This window comes from Emydura macquarii, unplaced genomic scaffold (genome assembly GCF_026122565.2).
Source record: "Emydura macquarii macquarii isolate MOO-44397 ecotype Brisbane River unplaced genomic scaffold, CSIRO-AGI_Emac_v2 contig_1451, whole genome shotgun sequence".
Taxonomy (NCBI): domain Eukaryota; kingdom Metazoa; phylum Chordata; order Testudines; family Chelidae; genus Emydura; species Emydura macquarii.
The window spans coordinates 23,366,143-23,381,304 of record NW_027131588.1 but is presented as its reverse complement, the minus strand read 5'-3'; the positions used below and the strand labels follow the sequence as shown (position 1 = coordinate 23,381,304).

The 15,162-nt window shown below is 43.1% G+C and overlaps 1 protein-coding gene across 4 annotated transcripts in view; it reads right to left on the bottom strand.

Moving 5' to 3' along the window:
* The window catches only part of RNF38 (ring finger protein 38), a 178,474-nt gene that overhangs the window by 4,299 nt on the left and 159,013 nt on the right, over nucleotides 1-15,162 (bottom strand). For 3 of the 4 annotated variants that reach the window (XM_067553363.1, XM_067553364.1, XM_067553365.1), the window contains 3 exons: nucleotides 13,271-13,355; nucleotides 6,681-6,802; nucleotides 5,341-5,440 (listed from right to left, as the gene is read on the bottom strand). In XM_067553363.1, the coding sequence (XP_067409464.1) occupies nucleotides 5,341-5,440; nucleotides 6,681-6,802; nucleotides 13,271-13,355 (307 nt within the window). Of the gene's footprint in view, nucleotides 1-4,614; nucleotides 5,228-5,340; nucleotides 5,441-6,680; nucleotides 6,803-13,270; nucleotides 13,356-15,162 lie in introns of all 4 variants that reach the window. The other variant, XR_010920773.1, reaches the window with a different exon arrangement.

Sequence of the window (15,162 nt, the reverse complement as noted above, 5' to 3'; positions counted from 1 at the left end):
CTACACAAGTGTTTTTAGTGCTGCAGACCCAAAGTCTGAGACTTGCTGCCACAGGTTTTATTCTGCACTGTGAAGACATACCCTAACAGCACATCTCCTGCAACACCTACCCCTGGCAAAATCAGATTCCGATACTGCTAAGGAAATTTTAACAATGAAGGGGGACACACTTTCAGGCTGTCTTTACACAGCAGCAAGCCAATATTGCAAAAATACTCTGCAGGTAACATTTACAGTAAAAATCTCCCCTAAAAAAGGAAAATTAGACCGCTAGACTCAATCCCTCTAGTTTCATATCATTTTGTAATTTGAACTAGTCTAGATTGATTAATAAACCTTATTGCACCTAGGAAACAGAGTTGATGGACTTCTGATAATGTCTAGACTCTAAAGTTGCCAAGTTTTTAGTATTTTCACAATTAGTAGAAAAATGTTCCCGTTTCTTAGTGCAAGTAAAAAAAAAGATACTTCTTTTATACTTAAGTAAGTGTGTCTACATGTGAGCTATACCAGTATAACTGGATCTGTTTAAACTCACACCGTAATGGTACAAAAAAAACTTTGCCGTGTAGACAAGACCTTAAACAAGCTGCAGGATGTATAGGGGAGAAGTTCGGGGCTGAGAAGCAGTGGGTTGTGGAAAGAAATTTGCAGCTGAAAATCTTAAATGAGTTAAAAAACCAGACTGATACTTTAAAAAGTTTTTACTGCTGATCTGGTTTAGTAGGAACTTATTTCTAGATAGCAGCTAGGTTTTTTTCATTAAAAGGGACACAAGATAAAAATTATTTTAGAGAAACAGGATCAACATGAAATCCTGTCAGTTTAAAAAGTGAGTTAAGAAGTAGTTTCAGGTACTAACGACTGCCCTCAAATTCTTTGTTCGGAGGCCAGGTCTATCCTAGGAGCCCTCTACTGTTATAGCTATACCAGTACACTATACTGGCAAAGTTCTCCTAGTGTGAATTCAGCTGATACTAGCAAACCTACAGTTTTTCTGGTGTAACTTACTTACAGCTTATCTTGCTTGTGGGAGGCTGATCAGGAAAAGCACAGCTTTGCCAAGGTAACCATGTGTCTACATGAGGAGCTTTTGCTGGCACAGTCCCGTCAGTCAGGGGTCACATGCCTCTTAACGCCCCTGGCTGATATAGCTATGCTGGCAGAAGTTTATAGTGCAGACGTGGCTTTAGATGTGTGAAAGTCAGTTACCACTGTTCTTGTGAGCCTCTGAAATGCTGTACTGGGAAGAGGCGCTTACTCACCTGTAAGTGAAAGTTTTTCAAGAAGGGTGGTCCCTATCTGTATTCCATGGAGGGTTATACACGTGTCATGAGTCCAGAACCAGAGATTTTGAAAGTAGTAGTGGCCATTGGTTCTTGCATGCACCCTTGTTCCACCTCATGATTTCATCCAAGGCAATAAAAGGCTGGGAAGATCAACTGCGCCTTCAAATCCTTCACCACCACAAATCAAAGATCTGCAGCAGAGGAAAAGGAGGATGGGACTGGAATACTGCAAGGAGACTCGTAAGATTGCTGATGGAAGAACTGGAGAACTCTAAATCGCTGCGCTGGAGGCAGGTGGTAGAATTTACATTTGGGTGCTGGTGTGTAGATATGCAGGGATCAGAGAGAGGCCCTAGAGCCTTTGAGGGAGTGAAGGGAGTTGTTACTTTTCTGACTGATGAGACTCATCAAACGGAAGGTCCTCTATGTTGGGCTGGACTTCCCTCAGGAAATCTATCAAATGTAGCCACAACTCCCTCTGCAAGACAATCCCTGTAGCCGTTGTGCGTGAAGAACTATCCGCCGCATCCACCACAGTCTGGAGTGTTGTCCTCGCAACCAATTTCCCCTCATGTAGGATAGCCTGGAAGCGAGCTTGATCCTGCTAGGGCCGTTTGTCTGCGAGGTCCACCAACTTGCTGTACTTGAAGTCATACTTGGCAAATAGCCAAGTAATTGGAAATGCAAAATTGGAGGCTGGCAGATATCTTGCAACCCAGAAAGTCCATTCGCTTGCCCTCCTCGCCTGCCAAGGGGGAGTGCAGGTGCTGCTACTGGCCCCGTTCTGTCACTGCGTAAATGAAGAAGGAATCAGGAGGTGGGGGTGAGAGAAGAGAAACTCAGACCCTTTCAGAGAGGCATAGTAACACTTCTCCATCTGCTTGGGGGTGAGGGTGCAGGTAGCCAGAGAGCAACAAACAGTCCGTGCTGGTTGAAGAATGGCATGATTGATCAGCAGAGCCACTCCGGCTGGTACCAAAGCATGTAAGATATGAAGCAGCTGCTGCTGCTTTTCTTGTACTTCCTCCAGTATATCTGCCACCCTACATAGCAGTTCTTGTAATTAGCAGCAGTCATCCAGGGATGAAGAGGGAGTTGAAGACACCAAGGCATCAGGGAACATTGAGGGGGATCATTCCGGTTCTGGCAATCCTGCTAAGTCGGACTAATTGGTGCATCCTCCAAGAACAGTGCTGAACATCTACTCTCGATGACAGCCGAAGGGGTGAGATCGGAGACTCCTCATGAGCAGAGTGGGAAGGTTCTGACAGTGGATACTGCTGCCCCGATTCCAGTACTGCCAACCAGGCAGATCCAGTGGTTGCTGCGGAGCACATCGCCAGTGTCAGTGATATGAGCTCTGCAATCAGAGCCGGAGCTGAAACAGAGAACTGCCTTGGAACTAAAGGTTCCCTGGATTTCAGTGGTGCTGATCTGGAAGGTGTTCATGGCTCGGTGGGCAGATCTGATGTTGCGTGGGGCTTCTAACTCTGCTTGTGAGCCTTGGAATGCGCCACTTTTCTGTGGCTGAAACTAGTGATCGGAGCAGTATCCGTCTTTGGTCTGGAGAAAGACTTACTGCTATGTTTATGTACAGGCTAGGCCCTGGCATGGGGTCCACAGAACTGGTACCAGTGGTTGCTCTGTGGCAGGAGGTGTGCTCATAGATTGCTCAGGCCAAGCCTGGATCGGATTGTGGCCTCCTGGTGACCTCCATGAGGTGCTTCTTGAGGCAGAGAGCCCAGCCTCCCTGGGTGCAGCTTGGGTAGGAGAGGCAGATACTGCACCTGGATGCAACGTGCGCTTCCCCCAAGCAGTAAAGGCAGCGCTGGTGCTTGTCACTGACCAAGAACAAGCAAAGGCAGGAGGCGCAGGGGGGCATGATCTTTGGCATGATCCAGTACCCAGGCGTGGGTGCTGGGGGGGGGGGCGGTGACCAGTAAAACAGCATCCCAAAGTCCTTAAAATCCTAAAAACTACCACTAGTAACAATAAATGACTACAAGTAACAAAATACTAACTATATACAGGAATAAAACAGTCTTTTTAGAAAAGTATCACAAGAGACGAGAGAAAAGTTGAGGCTCTGACTCAGACCATGCGGTGAGAAGGAACTGGGGGCACGATCAGGCAAAACCATGAGGCTGAGCAAGAGTGGGTGCATGCATATAACCCTCCGTGGAATACAACAGGGACCATCACTCGAAGAAGAATATAGTGAAATTGACTACAGACAAAGAAAGCTGTCAAATGCACATAGAATATAAAAGGGACAAAAAAGGAAAATATTTAGTTTTTGATCTCTTACAGGTACAGTCACCTGGGGCTTCTCTACGCTAGAGTTTTACTGCTTTAACTATGTTGAAATAGTTAAAGTGGCAACATCCCTCCACTCCATGTCGATGCAATTATACTGAAATAAAAGTGCTTATACCACTGCTATACCTTATTCCAGTTTGGGAAGCGTAATAAACTCTACTGCTATGAGACACCTCTATACCAGTATAACTGCGTCCACATTAGGGCCTATACCAGCATAACTTCTGGTAAAAAAAAAAACCCAAAAAACACCTCACACTATTAACCAACACTATTATACTGGTAACCTTCGCCCCCCCACCCCAAGTGTAGAGCCAAACTTGAGATGTTACCAGTAACAAAAGTAGGTACAAACGTTTCTACTGAAGTGATTTTTAAGGTGTTTAAAGGACACCATCTTCAAATCCTTTGATCTATAATTAAATAAATCACCTTAGATTATTGAAACTGGAAACATTTTCAAAATCTGATTTTCACTATACTGTTTTCTTAGGGCTTTGTCTTCACTAGACTTTCAAATTGACAATTAGCTTGAAGCGCTTAACACATTTGTGAGGTCTAGCATGGACACCTCCCACACATTTGGCCCAGGTGACAAGTGCATGGGGACTGGTAAATGTGTGCGCAGCACTATGCTGGTGGAAGAGCCTCTCCCAACATAACTTCTGCTGTTCATGGAGATAGGTTTTATTTATGCCGATGGGAGAGCTCTCTCTCGTCAGCGTAGAGCATCTTCACCAGACATGCTGCACGTATAGACATGGCCTTAGTTTGCTAATAAAAAGATTAGTCATTATACTTCAGTTTCTAGTTCTCATACACTATCATAACACTTCAGTGTTCGGGTGCAGAACATTTATTTCATACAAATGGCTCTCTGTTTATTTCTGTCTTTCTCATTGGGTTGCTTTAACCAGAAATATATTATGGAACAGATTAAATAGAGAATAAATGAATCTGAATAGAATAAAATACTAAAAATGTGAGACAAGATGGGAAACAATACCTTTCTGGCAGTAGGTCTGGATAATGCAGCTTGCAGAGACCTGTCTCTGTATATCATCTTCTACCTAACTATTTGTAGCCTGCACTTTTCACCTTCTGTATGGTACTGCCCTAACCTCTGATCATAGGCGTTGTCCTGCTTTTAGTACCTTCCTATTTTTTAAAAACTTGTTTTGAAAGATATGTATCTTATTTCATGGGTAAAGTCTGAATTTTGTGAGAAATGGTATCAGTTATATATTTTTCTCCCTGCCCCCAGACTTGACATTTATATAAAAATCAGAGGTAGGAAGATTTTTGGTAGTTTCACTTTCAGTTAATATCAAATTCTGCTTAAGCAAGAGACATAAGCAGTATTCAGACCACTCAGAAATCTCATACTTACACTCTACTTTGAACTGTCCTACTTTATCGTAAAGTTATGTTAATACAGGCATGGTTACATCAAACTGAAAATCAATTAAATTTGTCAGTCAAGATCATTCTCTTCACGTCAGTTTTTAAACAACACTAATTTTGATATAGACTTTACATAATTTCCCTTCATCAACTATTAGAAAATATTGCTATAGCAAAAGGAGGCAGCACTTTCAGTCTGTTGGCTTTTTTGTAGCCTAAATATCAGAAAGGAGAAATAAGAGATGAAATAAGAGATGAAATGCAACTGAAAACAAACAACTACAAAGTAGGCTATTATAAATTCTCACTCAAACAGATTTTTTTTTACCTTAAGCCATTTATCGACACACTTGGCATGGAACTCGTGGTTACAAGGTAAGACTCTAAGTAGCTGCCTTGACTCAAAATCACACATGCATACTACGCACCTAAAAAAAGATTACAGAGTTTAAAGATATTTGCTATTCAATAACAACAAATTAGCATTCTATAGGTAACGTATAGGTTGTGCTTGCAAAGGGGTTTTTAGTACTGGTATAGCTACCTTTATGGAGTGGCAGCATGGATACAAAACTCTAGTGTAGACAGTAACTCTAGTGCCACTGTAAACTAAGAGCTGCTCCAATGTGGCTTACCTTGGCTTGATACCTCAGCATAGCCCTTCCCTAACGCTCCCACGACACAGGATCTTCATCACCCCAATCAATAGTACATGCAAGATTTTATTACAGTAATTCATAAGAATATTAAAGTTTGCATTGGACTGCTGAAGACTACAGTCAGTGCAAATCCCTTAAGCACATTTCATTCAGTTTTAACATTAGGGTAGTTTTTTGGTATAAAAATATAAAAAGAGGCAAATTATGAGTTGCCACTTTTCTCCCCCTCAAAAGGGTAATTTGATCCAAAGTTCACTATTTTTTTTTATAAAGAAATTCCCCCTTTAATTTATATTTCTGTTCAGTCATATTGTTTTCTTAAAACAGATTCCTCATTGTTGAGACATTGTTAACTTAAAGCAAAAAAACAAAAACAAAAAAAACAAACAAACCCCAAAACATTTCCACCTGAAAATCTATTCCCTCCTCATTGCTGCAAGTTCAAACTTAAGACTGTTGTTAACTAGAAGACTGAAAAAGGAGAATATTTTTCCTGCAGTTTGTTTACCTTATATATTTGACAGCACTTTGTGTATGGTCACTTTCACTGCCTCCTAATCATTTTCTCCTTTTGTTTGTGTGATCTTCCCAACAGATTAGATAAATGGGAACAGGCTATACAGACTAAACAGGAAAATGTGTAAACCACAAAAATTGGCAAGGGCTTTCTGAGGTAGGGACAGTGCCTGAAATGACTTTTGATAGAAGGTAAATTTCAAGTTGATGATGTCCCTTTAATGTAGCATACTGAATAAAGAACTTGGAAACTTTTAAAAATTTTGTTCCAAGTTTTGAACTTTAAAACATCCCAAGTTTCAAGTAGGAATGCATGAGCTTTCAAAGTCAGGATAATTATTAGCTGGGCTAGAACATTTAAAAAGGCACATACCATTTGATGTGCATTTTGCATACTTGTGTTACAATACTGACAACTGTAGACTCCAATCTAGAAGGATCAAAAGATATCAGTAATGCATCTTAAACTGAGAGGCAAAAGCAATGCACTTACAAAGTCTGTTCTGACTGGTGGTTGTTTGGATTGAACCTGTAAGATGGAAGCTGTTCAATATCTGCTTTTGTCAGTCCTCGTGGTTTGGCTTCTCCCAATCGTTCTGCCAAATTCAACAGGGCCTGCAGAATAAGGAGTTTGTGCTTTTTAAACTCATTGTTCAAAGGAACTCCAGCTCCATTACAACTGCAATCTCTTTGGACAGTCATCACTACCCCACCGTATAGTTTCAGTCAAAATTCAAGCAAGAGCAATTGAGAATCTATATCTCCCCTTCCCTCACAATTACAGGCTCTTGGAAAACATTCCTTTCAGAGTTTGATCCCAGGTAAGTACTTTTTGAACTGTATAAGAAACCTCTGTTCAGGTTATCAAAAATATCATGACCCAGTTCTTAATCTGCCCTGTAGGTGCACTCACAGCATAATAAATAATTTGCTTCAGAAGGAAAAAAGATGAAATAATAGCATGAATAATCAGAGGAAACAGCTGCCCAAGCTGACGGCATATTGCTGTCTAGTTGGTTGACCTACAGTTTAAAGGGACAACACTTTTGGCTCCCACTTCTTGGCTAGCCAAATTCAAGTATGGAGATTTTGTGCTGAGCTTCCAAGGAATGAAGAAGTCACACTGATCCAGGCAGACTCTTTCAGTGAAATATCTGAATTCATGTATAGACTTCACTATGGAGCACTATATCCAAATACTTCTCCCGTGTAAATAATTTATCCCCAACACCCCTGCGAGGTGAGGAAGCAGCAAACTCAGCTTTACAAACAGAGTAACTGAGGCACAGAAAAATTAGGTGAATTACTCAGATTCATGAAGTGAGTATGTGGCAGTAGGAGACCCAGGTTTGGCTTTCACGGAGTCCCATCCTAGTGTCCTAACCACAAGATCATCCTTTCTTGTAACTGGCATGGCAACTGCTTCGGGGGAGCTCGCATACCACGCTGGAAATGTTGTGCCACGGCTAGGACACAGCACCGAGGAAACGGATCAAGAAAAAGGAGAGGCAGGCAACTGGAAGAGCTGGCTAGGAGAGACAGATCACTCTGCTTTGGAGGACTTAACAGCTTGAGAAGGAGCAAGGGTACAGCAGCTGGAGTTACACAGCAGCTCTCTAACACACGAGCTTAATTTCACTTAGGGCAAAATGTCAGCTCTGCAGGTCTGAAGGAAAACAAAGCAGTTGTTATGGATGCATACATGTCACCAGCTAGGACGACTGAGGCACAATGCCTTCAATGGCAGAGGAAGAAACTACTAACTTCGACTAGAATTTGAGGTGCTCCCCTCACTCTTAGTGCAGAACAGAATAGAACTAGACAGGACTGCTGTGCAGGATGAACATTTTGACCAGTTATTGCCAAGGTCAATCTGAAAAGCAGAACTGGTGCAGGGGGAGAGCTACTGTAAGAGGAAGTAACTCAAAAATCAAGAACAGAAGATTTGAGAAAATGTGTGGCCTTCTGAAAATGGCCAGGAGGAACTTGAACTGGCAGCTGATTTCAGGAATTTAGAAGAGGGAGTGGGGGATGGCAGAGGCAGCATCTGAGGAAAATGTGCTAGTGGGGGTGGGGGGAGAAAAAACGGTTACTGACCTTCCGTAACTGGTGTTCTTTGAGTTGTGCTGCTGCTCATGTCTCTTCCAAGTAGCGGCCCTGCAAACGTCCTGTATTGGAACCTGAGCTAAGAAAGCCGCTGACGAAGCCTGTGCTCTTGTTGAATGGGCCGTCAGAACGGCAGAAGTGCGATCTTTGCCTGCTTGTAAGAAGTCTGGATGCCGGTGGTGGTCCAGGACGAATTCCTCTGTGATGAGACTGACAAACCCTTCATTTTCTTGGCAGCCATGACGAAGAGCTGCATGGATTTTCAAAAGGGCTTAGTTCTTTCAATCCAGCACTCACCTGACGTCCAAGGTGTGCAGGTGTCTCTCTTCGCTAGAACTGTGAGGCTTTGGAAAAAAGACTGGCAGGAAGATGTCCTGGTTGACATGAAACTGCGATATCACCTTTGATAGAAATGCAGTGTGAGGGCGCAGCTGAACTTTATAAGACACAGTATAGGGAGGTTCCGATGTTAGAGCTTTGACTTCGGAGACTTGCCTCGCCGATGTAATTGCCATCAGAAAGGCAACTTTCCACAATAAGTGGAGAAGCGAACAGGACACCATGGGCTCAAAGGTAGGCCCAGTGAGTCTGGACAAAACTAGATTGAGGTCCCATGGGGGAACCGGGTATCTGACCTGCAGAAAGCCTTTCCAAACCCTTCAGGAATCTGGCCAACATTTCATGAGAGAAGATGGATCTGCCCCAGATATGCAGGTGAAAGGCCAACATAGCCAGCAGGTGTACCCTGATTGAGGATAACACCAGGCTGTGCTGTTTCAAGTGGAATAAATACTCCAGAATGGATCAAAACAAAACCTGGCTCGGGGAGATGTTTCATTCCACCACCCAGCAGGAGAAGCGTTTCCACTTCACCAGGTAAGTAGCTCTAGTAGAGGATTTTCTGCTTTCCAGCAGGACTTTCTGAACCTGAGTGGAGCAAGCTCGCTCCTTGAGGCTTAACCATGCAGCATTCATGCCGTCAGCTGAAAGGGGGTGAAGTTTGGATGTAATAGCTGACCATGATCTTGTGAAATCAAGTCTGGACAGTCTAGGAGCGTCCAAGGGGCTGCCACCACCAGGTCCAGCAACATGCCTAACCAGTGTTGACAGGGCCACACTGGAGCAAGCATTATGATCCGCGCTTTGTCCCTCTTGATCTTTATGAGGACTTTGTGGATGAGAGGGATCAGTGGAAAGTCGTACATCAGGCCTCCCAACTACTGCAGGAGGAATGTGTCAGGAAATGAGGCGCTGTCGGGTCCTTGCAGGGACCAGAAATGGTGACATTTCCTGTTCTGTCTGGTTGTGAACAGGTCCACCAGTGGAGCTCCCAACCTCTGGAAGATAATCTTGACTCTGTCTGGGTACAGGGACCACTCATGGTGAGAAGAGAAGGACCTGCTGAGGTGATTTGCCAATGTATTCTTGACCCTCCGAGAGATGTGAGGCTTTGAGGTGGATCATGTGTTCCACGCAGAAGTCCCATAGACGGAATGCCTCTTGGCAGAGGATCTCGCTCCTCCTTGCTTGTTGACATAATACATTGATACCATATTGTCTATCAACACCCATGCTACCTTTCCTGACATCTGGGGAAGGAATACTTTGCAGGTTAGACGGATTGCCCTGATCTCTCTGACGTGTGTGTAATGTCAGCTCCTCTGTGGACTAGAGGCTTTGGGTCCTGAGGGAGTAAGGTTGGCTTCCCACCCTAGGTCTGAGGCATCAGATACCTAGAAAAGTGTCGGGTGAGGGGCCACAAATAGAACCCCTCTTCCTACATGGGCAGGTTTGTCCACCATGCCAAAGGAGTGAGAACTCGAGGCGAGATCGTAAGAATCATGTCCAAGCTGTGTCTCGCTGGGGAGAAAACCAATGCTAGCCACATTTGAAGAGGTCTGAGGCGCAGTCTTGCATAAGGTACCATGTAGGTACACGCTGCCATGTGACCCACCACTCTGAAGCAAACCCTTGCTGCAGTGAGGGGGTGAGCTGTGACCTGGGTGATCAGCTCTGACATATTTTGAAGTCTGGCTTGTGGCAGAAATGCTCCGGCCCAGACAGAGTTGAGGACTGCCCCGATGAACTCCATTCTTTGCATCAGTACCAATGTAGATTTCTGTTTGCTTATCAACGGACCCAATTCTTGGCAGACAGCCCACAGTACTATGACACTGTGCCAGACCCGAGTTTCCAAGCAACCCTTGATGAGCCAGTTGAGGTAAGGGTAAATTTGTATTCCGTGACGTCTGGGGTAGGCTGTGACTACCACCATACATTTTGTGAACACTCTTGGCACTGTTGATAGGCCAAATGAGAGAGCTGTGAATTGGTAGTGGTTGTCTCCCACCATGAATGGTCTGTGGCCATGGAAAATTGAAATAGGGAAGTATGTGTCCTTTAGGTTGAGGGTAGCATACCAGTCTCCAGGATCCAGGGAGGGGATGATGGAGGCATGGGAGACTTTATGGAACCTCAGCTTCCTGAGATATTTGTTGAGGGACATAGGTCCAATAGGCGCTGGGTACCCCTACCTGCTAGGAGTCAGAGACTCAGACTCAAACTTTAAGGTCAGTATGATCACCTAGTCTGACCTCCTGCACAACACAGGCCACAAAACTTTGCCCACCCACTCCTGTAATAGACCCCTAACTCAAGACTGAGTTATTGAAGTCCTCAAATCATGGTTTCAAGACTTCAAGGTACAGAGAATCCACCAGCAAGTGACCCATGCCCCACGCTACAGAGGAAGACAAAAAACCCCCACCAGGGCCTCTGCCAATCTGCTCTGAGGGAAAATTCCTTCCTGACCTCAAATATGGTGATCGGCCCTGACCATGTGGGCAAGACTCACCAGCCAGACACCTGGGAAAGAATTTTCTGTAGTAAATGAGAACCCACCCCATCAAACATCCCATCATAGGCCATTGGGCATATTTACCGCTAATAGTCAAAGATCAATTAATTGCCAAATTAGGCTGTCCCATCATACCATTCCCTCCATGAATTTATCAAGCTCAGTTCTGAAGCCAGCTAGGTTTTTTGCCCCTACTGCTCCCCTTGGAAAGCTATTCCAGAACGTCAGTCTGATGGCTAGAAACCTACATCTAATTTTAAATATAAACTTCCTGATGGCCAGTTTATATCCATCTGTTCTGAGGCTCATCCCCGGCTCCCCGTTTGTCCTTGGTAGGGGCCGGGGAGTGCCCTCTTCTGGCATGCAGCTTCTTGTGCTGCTTCTTCGGCATGGGATGGTGACCAGTGCCGTGATGAACTCAGTGCTGGTGGGGCACTTCGAGTTAACACTGATGTGTTGGGCGTGGACTCTGAGTGGCCAAGCTCAGAGTCTGGTTTGAGAGCAGACTTCATCGGGATGCTCTTAACCAGATGTCCCGGTCCTTTTTAGTGCGGGTCTGAAGTTCCTGCAGATCCTGCACTTATCTCGAACGGGAGTCTCGCCCAGGTACTTTTAGCAGCTCTGGTGAGAATTGTTTATGGGCATGGGCTTCTTACACGAAGCACATAGTTTGAAGCCGAGGGAGTGGGGCATGCCCCGTCCCTGGGGGACTGACTAACTAATTAATTTATCTAACAAACTACGTACACTAAATCGACAGATGAAACCACTGCCAGAAGGCTTGCCGAGGCAAGGACATTTCAGCACCGTCTCTCACGGTAAGAAGGAACTGAGAGGGAGGGGGGCCAGCAGTGCCCCTTATACCGGTGCATATGCGTGCCATTACAGAAGGCACTAGAGCTGGCCCTACGGATACCAATGAAGGGAAAATCTCCGGCACCGGTGCATGTGGACACACCTGACATGGAATGGACATGAGCAAGCACTCAAGGAAGAAAAACAACTTTATCCCTTTCACTTCTCCCTGTCAGACCTGTTTCCCCCTTTCAACTCTCACTTTGTTGGGGAAAAAAAGCAGCAAACAAAACCCCACACTAGAATAGCAGCCTGATTGTTTCAATAAGTAACCAAAAACACTATCTGTTACTACTAAGGCAGCGAGATTTCTGGGGAACAGGAAAAGGGAGAAGTGGGTTTCTAAGCTTAGGAATGTATCAGGGATGGGGGGCGGGAGAGGAGCGGGAAAAGAAAAGTTTAAGACAGCATTACACTTTCCATCTACTACTTGGGAGGAACTATAACCCGAATACTGGGACGGAGAGAGAAGAATGGCTTTAAAAAGAATGAGGCTGTACTGTAATAGCAGTAAGCTACCCCAAGTTGTACATTAGGTAGTTAGTTACCAGTGCACTTCTGAAGGCACTTCCTGAACCAATAAGCCACTAAGTGTGCATCCTATTATGGATTACTGCTTTATTTTCACATCAAGATTTGTATAGAGACTGTATCAACTGAAATTTTATTTGCATATTTGTATACTCTTCCAGTTCACAACTTTCATACCGTATTTCTATACTTCAAAGGTTAGGGTTTTTAACCTGTAACTTTCTTGGTATGTATTTTTTCCAGTATTTGTTACTTATCATAGTAATCTTAACAATAAGGCAACAAAGTGTGTGAGGGAATTTTGTAATCATTATGTTTCACATGTAGCTGAATTTATCCTATGTTAGCATTACTGTGTAAAGCTAACAGTGATTAGCAAGTCATGTAAAACGCACGACGACATTATTTGCACAAGACATACTTTTGTTAAATATTTAAAAATCAATTAAAATGCACGAAAGAGTGACATCTAGAATGAAAAGCTGAGCAATTTAAATATTAGTAGACGGAGGGATCTGAAAGAAATAGGCACAAAATAAAAGTTGTAGCATCTTAGTTTTTAACATTCAACAGGCATAAAAATAGTGTTTCTAGATTCCATTTTCAGTAACATACAGACATTATGCTTATTTAGAAGGTAAAAAAAAAAAAGATTGAGGAACTTATGTTGACTATCTTTCCATCATTTAACTAAACTACGGTTCCCCAAACATATTTGAACTTTATAAACCAACCTCATAGTTTTCCACCTCTCCATCTTCCACATCCAATTCGAAGCTGAAAGCTGGTCCAACTGCAGGTGGCACTGGAAGCATTGATCTGCAGCAAGAACAATCAGGGACAGGATTTACTATTCATAAAATTAAACAGCTTGCCAAAACAATGTGCAATTCCTTCAGCAAAGTTATGCCCAATGTTCTCCACCTGCAATCTTGTTCCTTTATTAAAATGGATATAATTTAAAGATTAAATGGAAATATTAAATTTATGCATTGAAGTCAAGGATTAAAATTCAGAAAATTCAACAATTAAGATACTCACAGCAAAGTTAACTCCAAAACATGACACATTTGAGACAGAGTCTATAACATTTTTTATTGCTATTTATATGGTTAGGGCTCAGATACATACGAGCCAACGTTCCTGTAGAAACCTTACCTCCTAACTAGCATCATTACATTGATAACTAAAATTCAGAACAGAATTTCTGGCTTCAATCGGTTTGGCTTTTAAAATAGAACAAAAAATGGCCAAAGACAAGTAACCCCAAACTTGATGTGGCTCCGCACTACAAAAACCCTCAGTGCACTAATTCACAAATGCATGTAATTAAGTGTGCAAGTGGACCTACTTGCACATTATGAGAACAGATCCCACTGAACATTCACACACACGTGTATATATTACAGGAACTTAGCCCAGGGAGGAGACAGAGGAGTTTCTGCATCTGGGGAATTAGATCAAGCTTGGGGGATGCTCATTTTTCTGGTTTTAATTTTTTTTTTTTTTAAATTAAAAAGCAATATGTGTGCCAAAATTAAGGTAATTTATCATTAGAGTTTAACACTTACTGCAGAGAGTCAGGAAATTCACAAGTTAAGATCTCTACAGCACTGTAAATTTGGGTTCATACTATAGCATGGAGACTTTGCTAAGTCACCAGTGATGGGGAAGTCAGGAGGGCATGGCATGGGGGAGTTTGACACGTATGTGCAATCTCAAGTTTTCAAGTTCATTGGATCATTTGTTCAGTGTAATTTAGCACAGTCTGGAACTGCAGAGCGCACACACGGACAGAAACTGGAGGTTTGGGAATCCAACAAAAAACTTGAGACTCGATGAGCTCCTTTCCAGTGCTGTCTTTCAGATACAAGAAGGGATAAAAATATTCATCTTCTCTTTCCAAACATTTTATGTTCAGCTCAAGAATAAATGCAGCGTGCACGGAACATACAGAGCACATAGAATTGGACTTCAGTCTCCTGATTCCAACAAAAAAAGGCCCCACACCCAATCTCGTATGCCCATCATAATCCTTGAATTTCGCTTCTTCCCCACCCTCCTTAAAGAAATGGCTGGTTGGGTGTAGTACAGAAGATCAGTGTCTACAACAGATTAGTAGTTCAGTCAATAAGAAAAGTAACAGCACATAATGTTCCCTCATTATTTTTTAATGAACTGTTTCAAACCAAGCAAAGCAACTTACCCCCTGAGTAAGAGCTCTGGGTTTGAACTGAGTATAAACACTTCACTTTTTATCTCATTGCAAGGACATTTCAGAACGTAACCTGTACTTGCATAACAACAAAAGAGTATACAAGTCTAGTACACAAGTATATTTTATGCACTGTCATGGATGGACCAACTCTCAGTTGATCCTTCCACCACAGGATCAAGAAGATGTCCATGAATTACTTTGAGACGATGTTCCTGCCCAATTTCACATTTCTAGCATTTCCTTGTTGAAGGACTAGCACTGTTTGCAAGAGGATGCAAACACTTAAAAACAGAATAGCAAGTGTTTGTATTTTTTAAGACTCTTCATCCTTGAAAGCAGCTCAACTGTTTTTGCTTGTGGGCAGAGTCCAAATGTGGGAAATTTGGATATGAAAGATAAACATCTGAA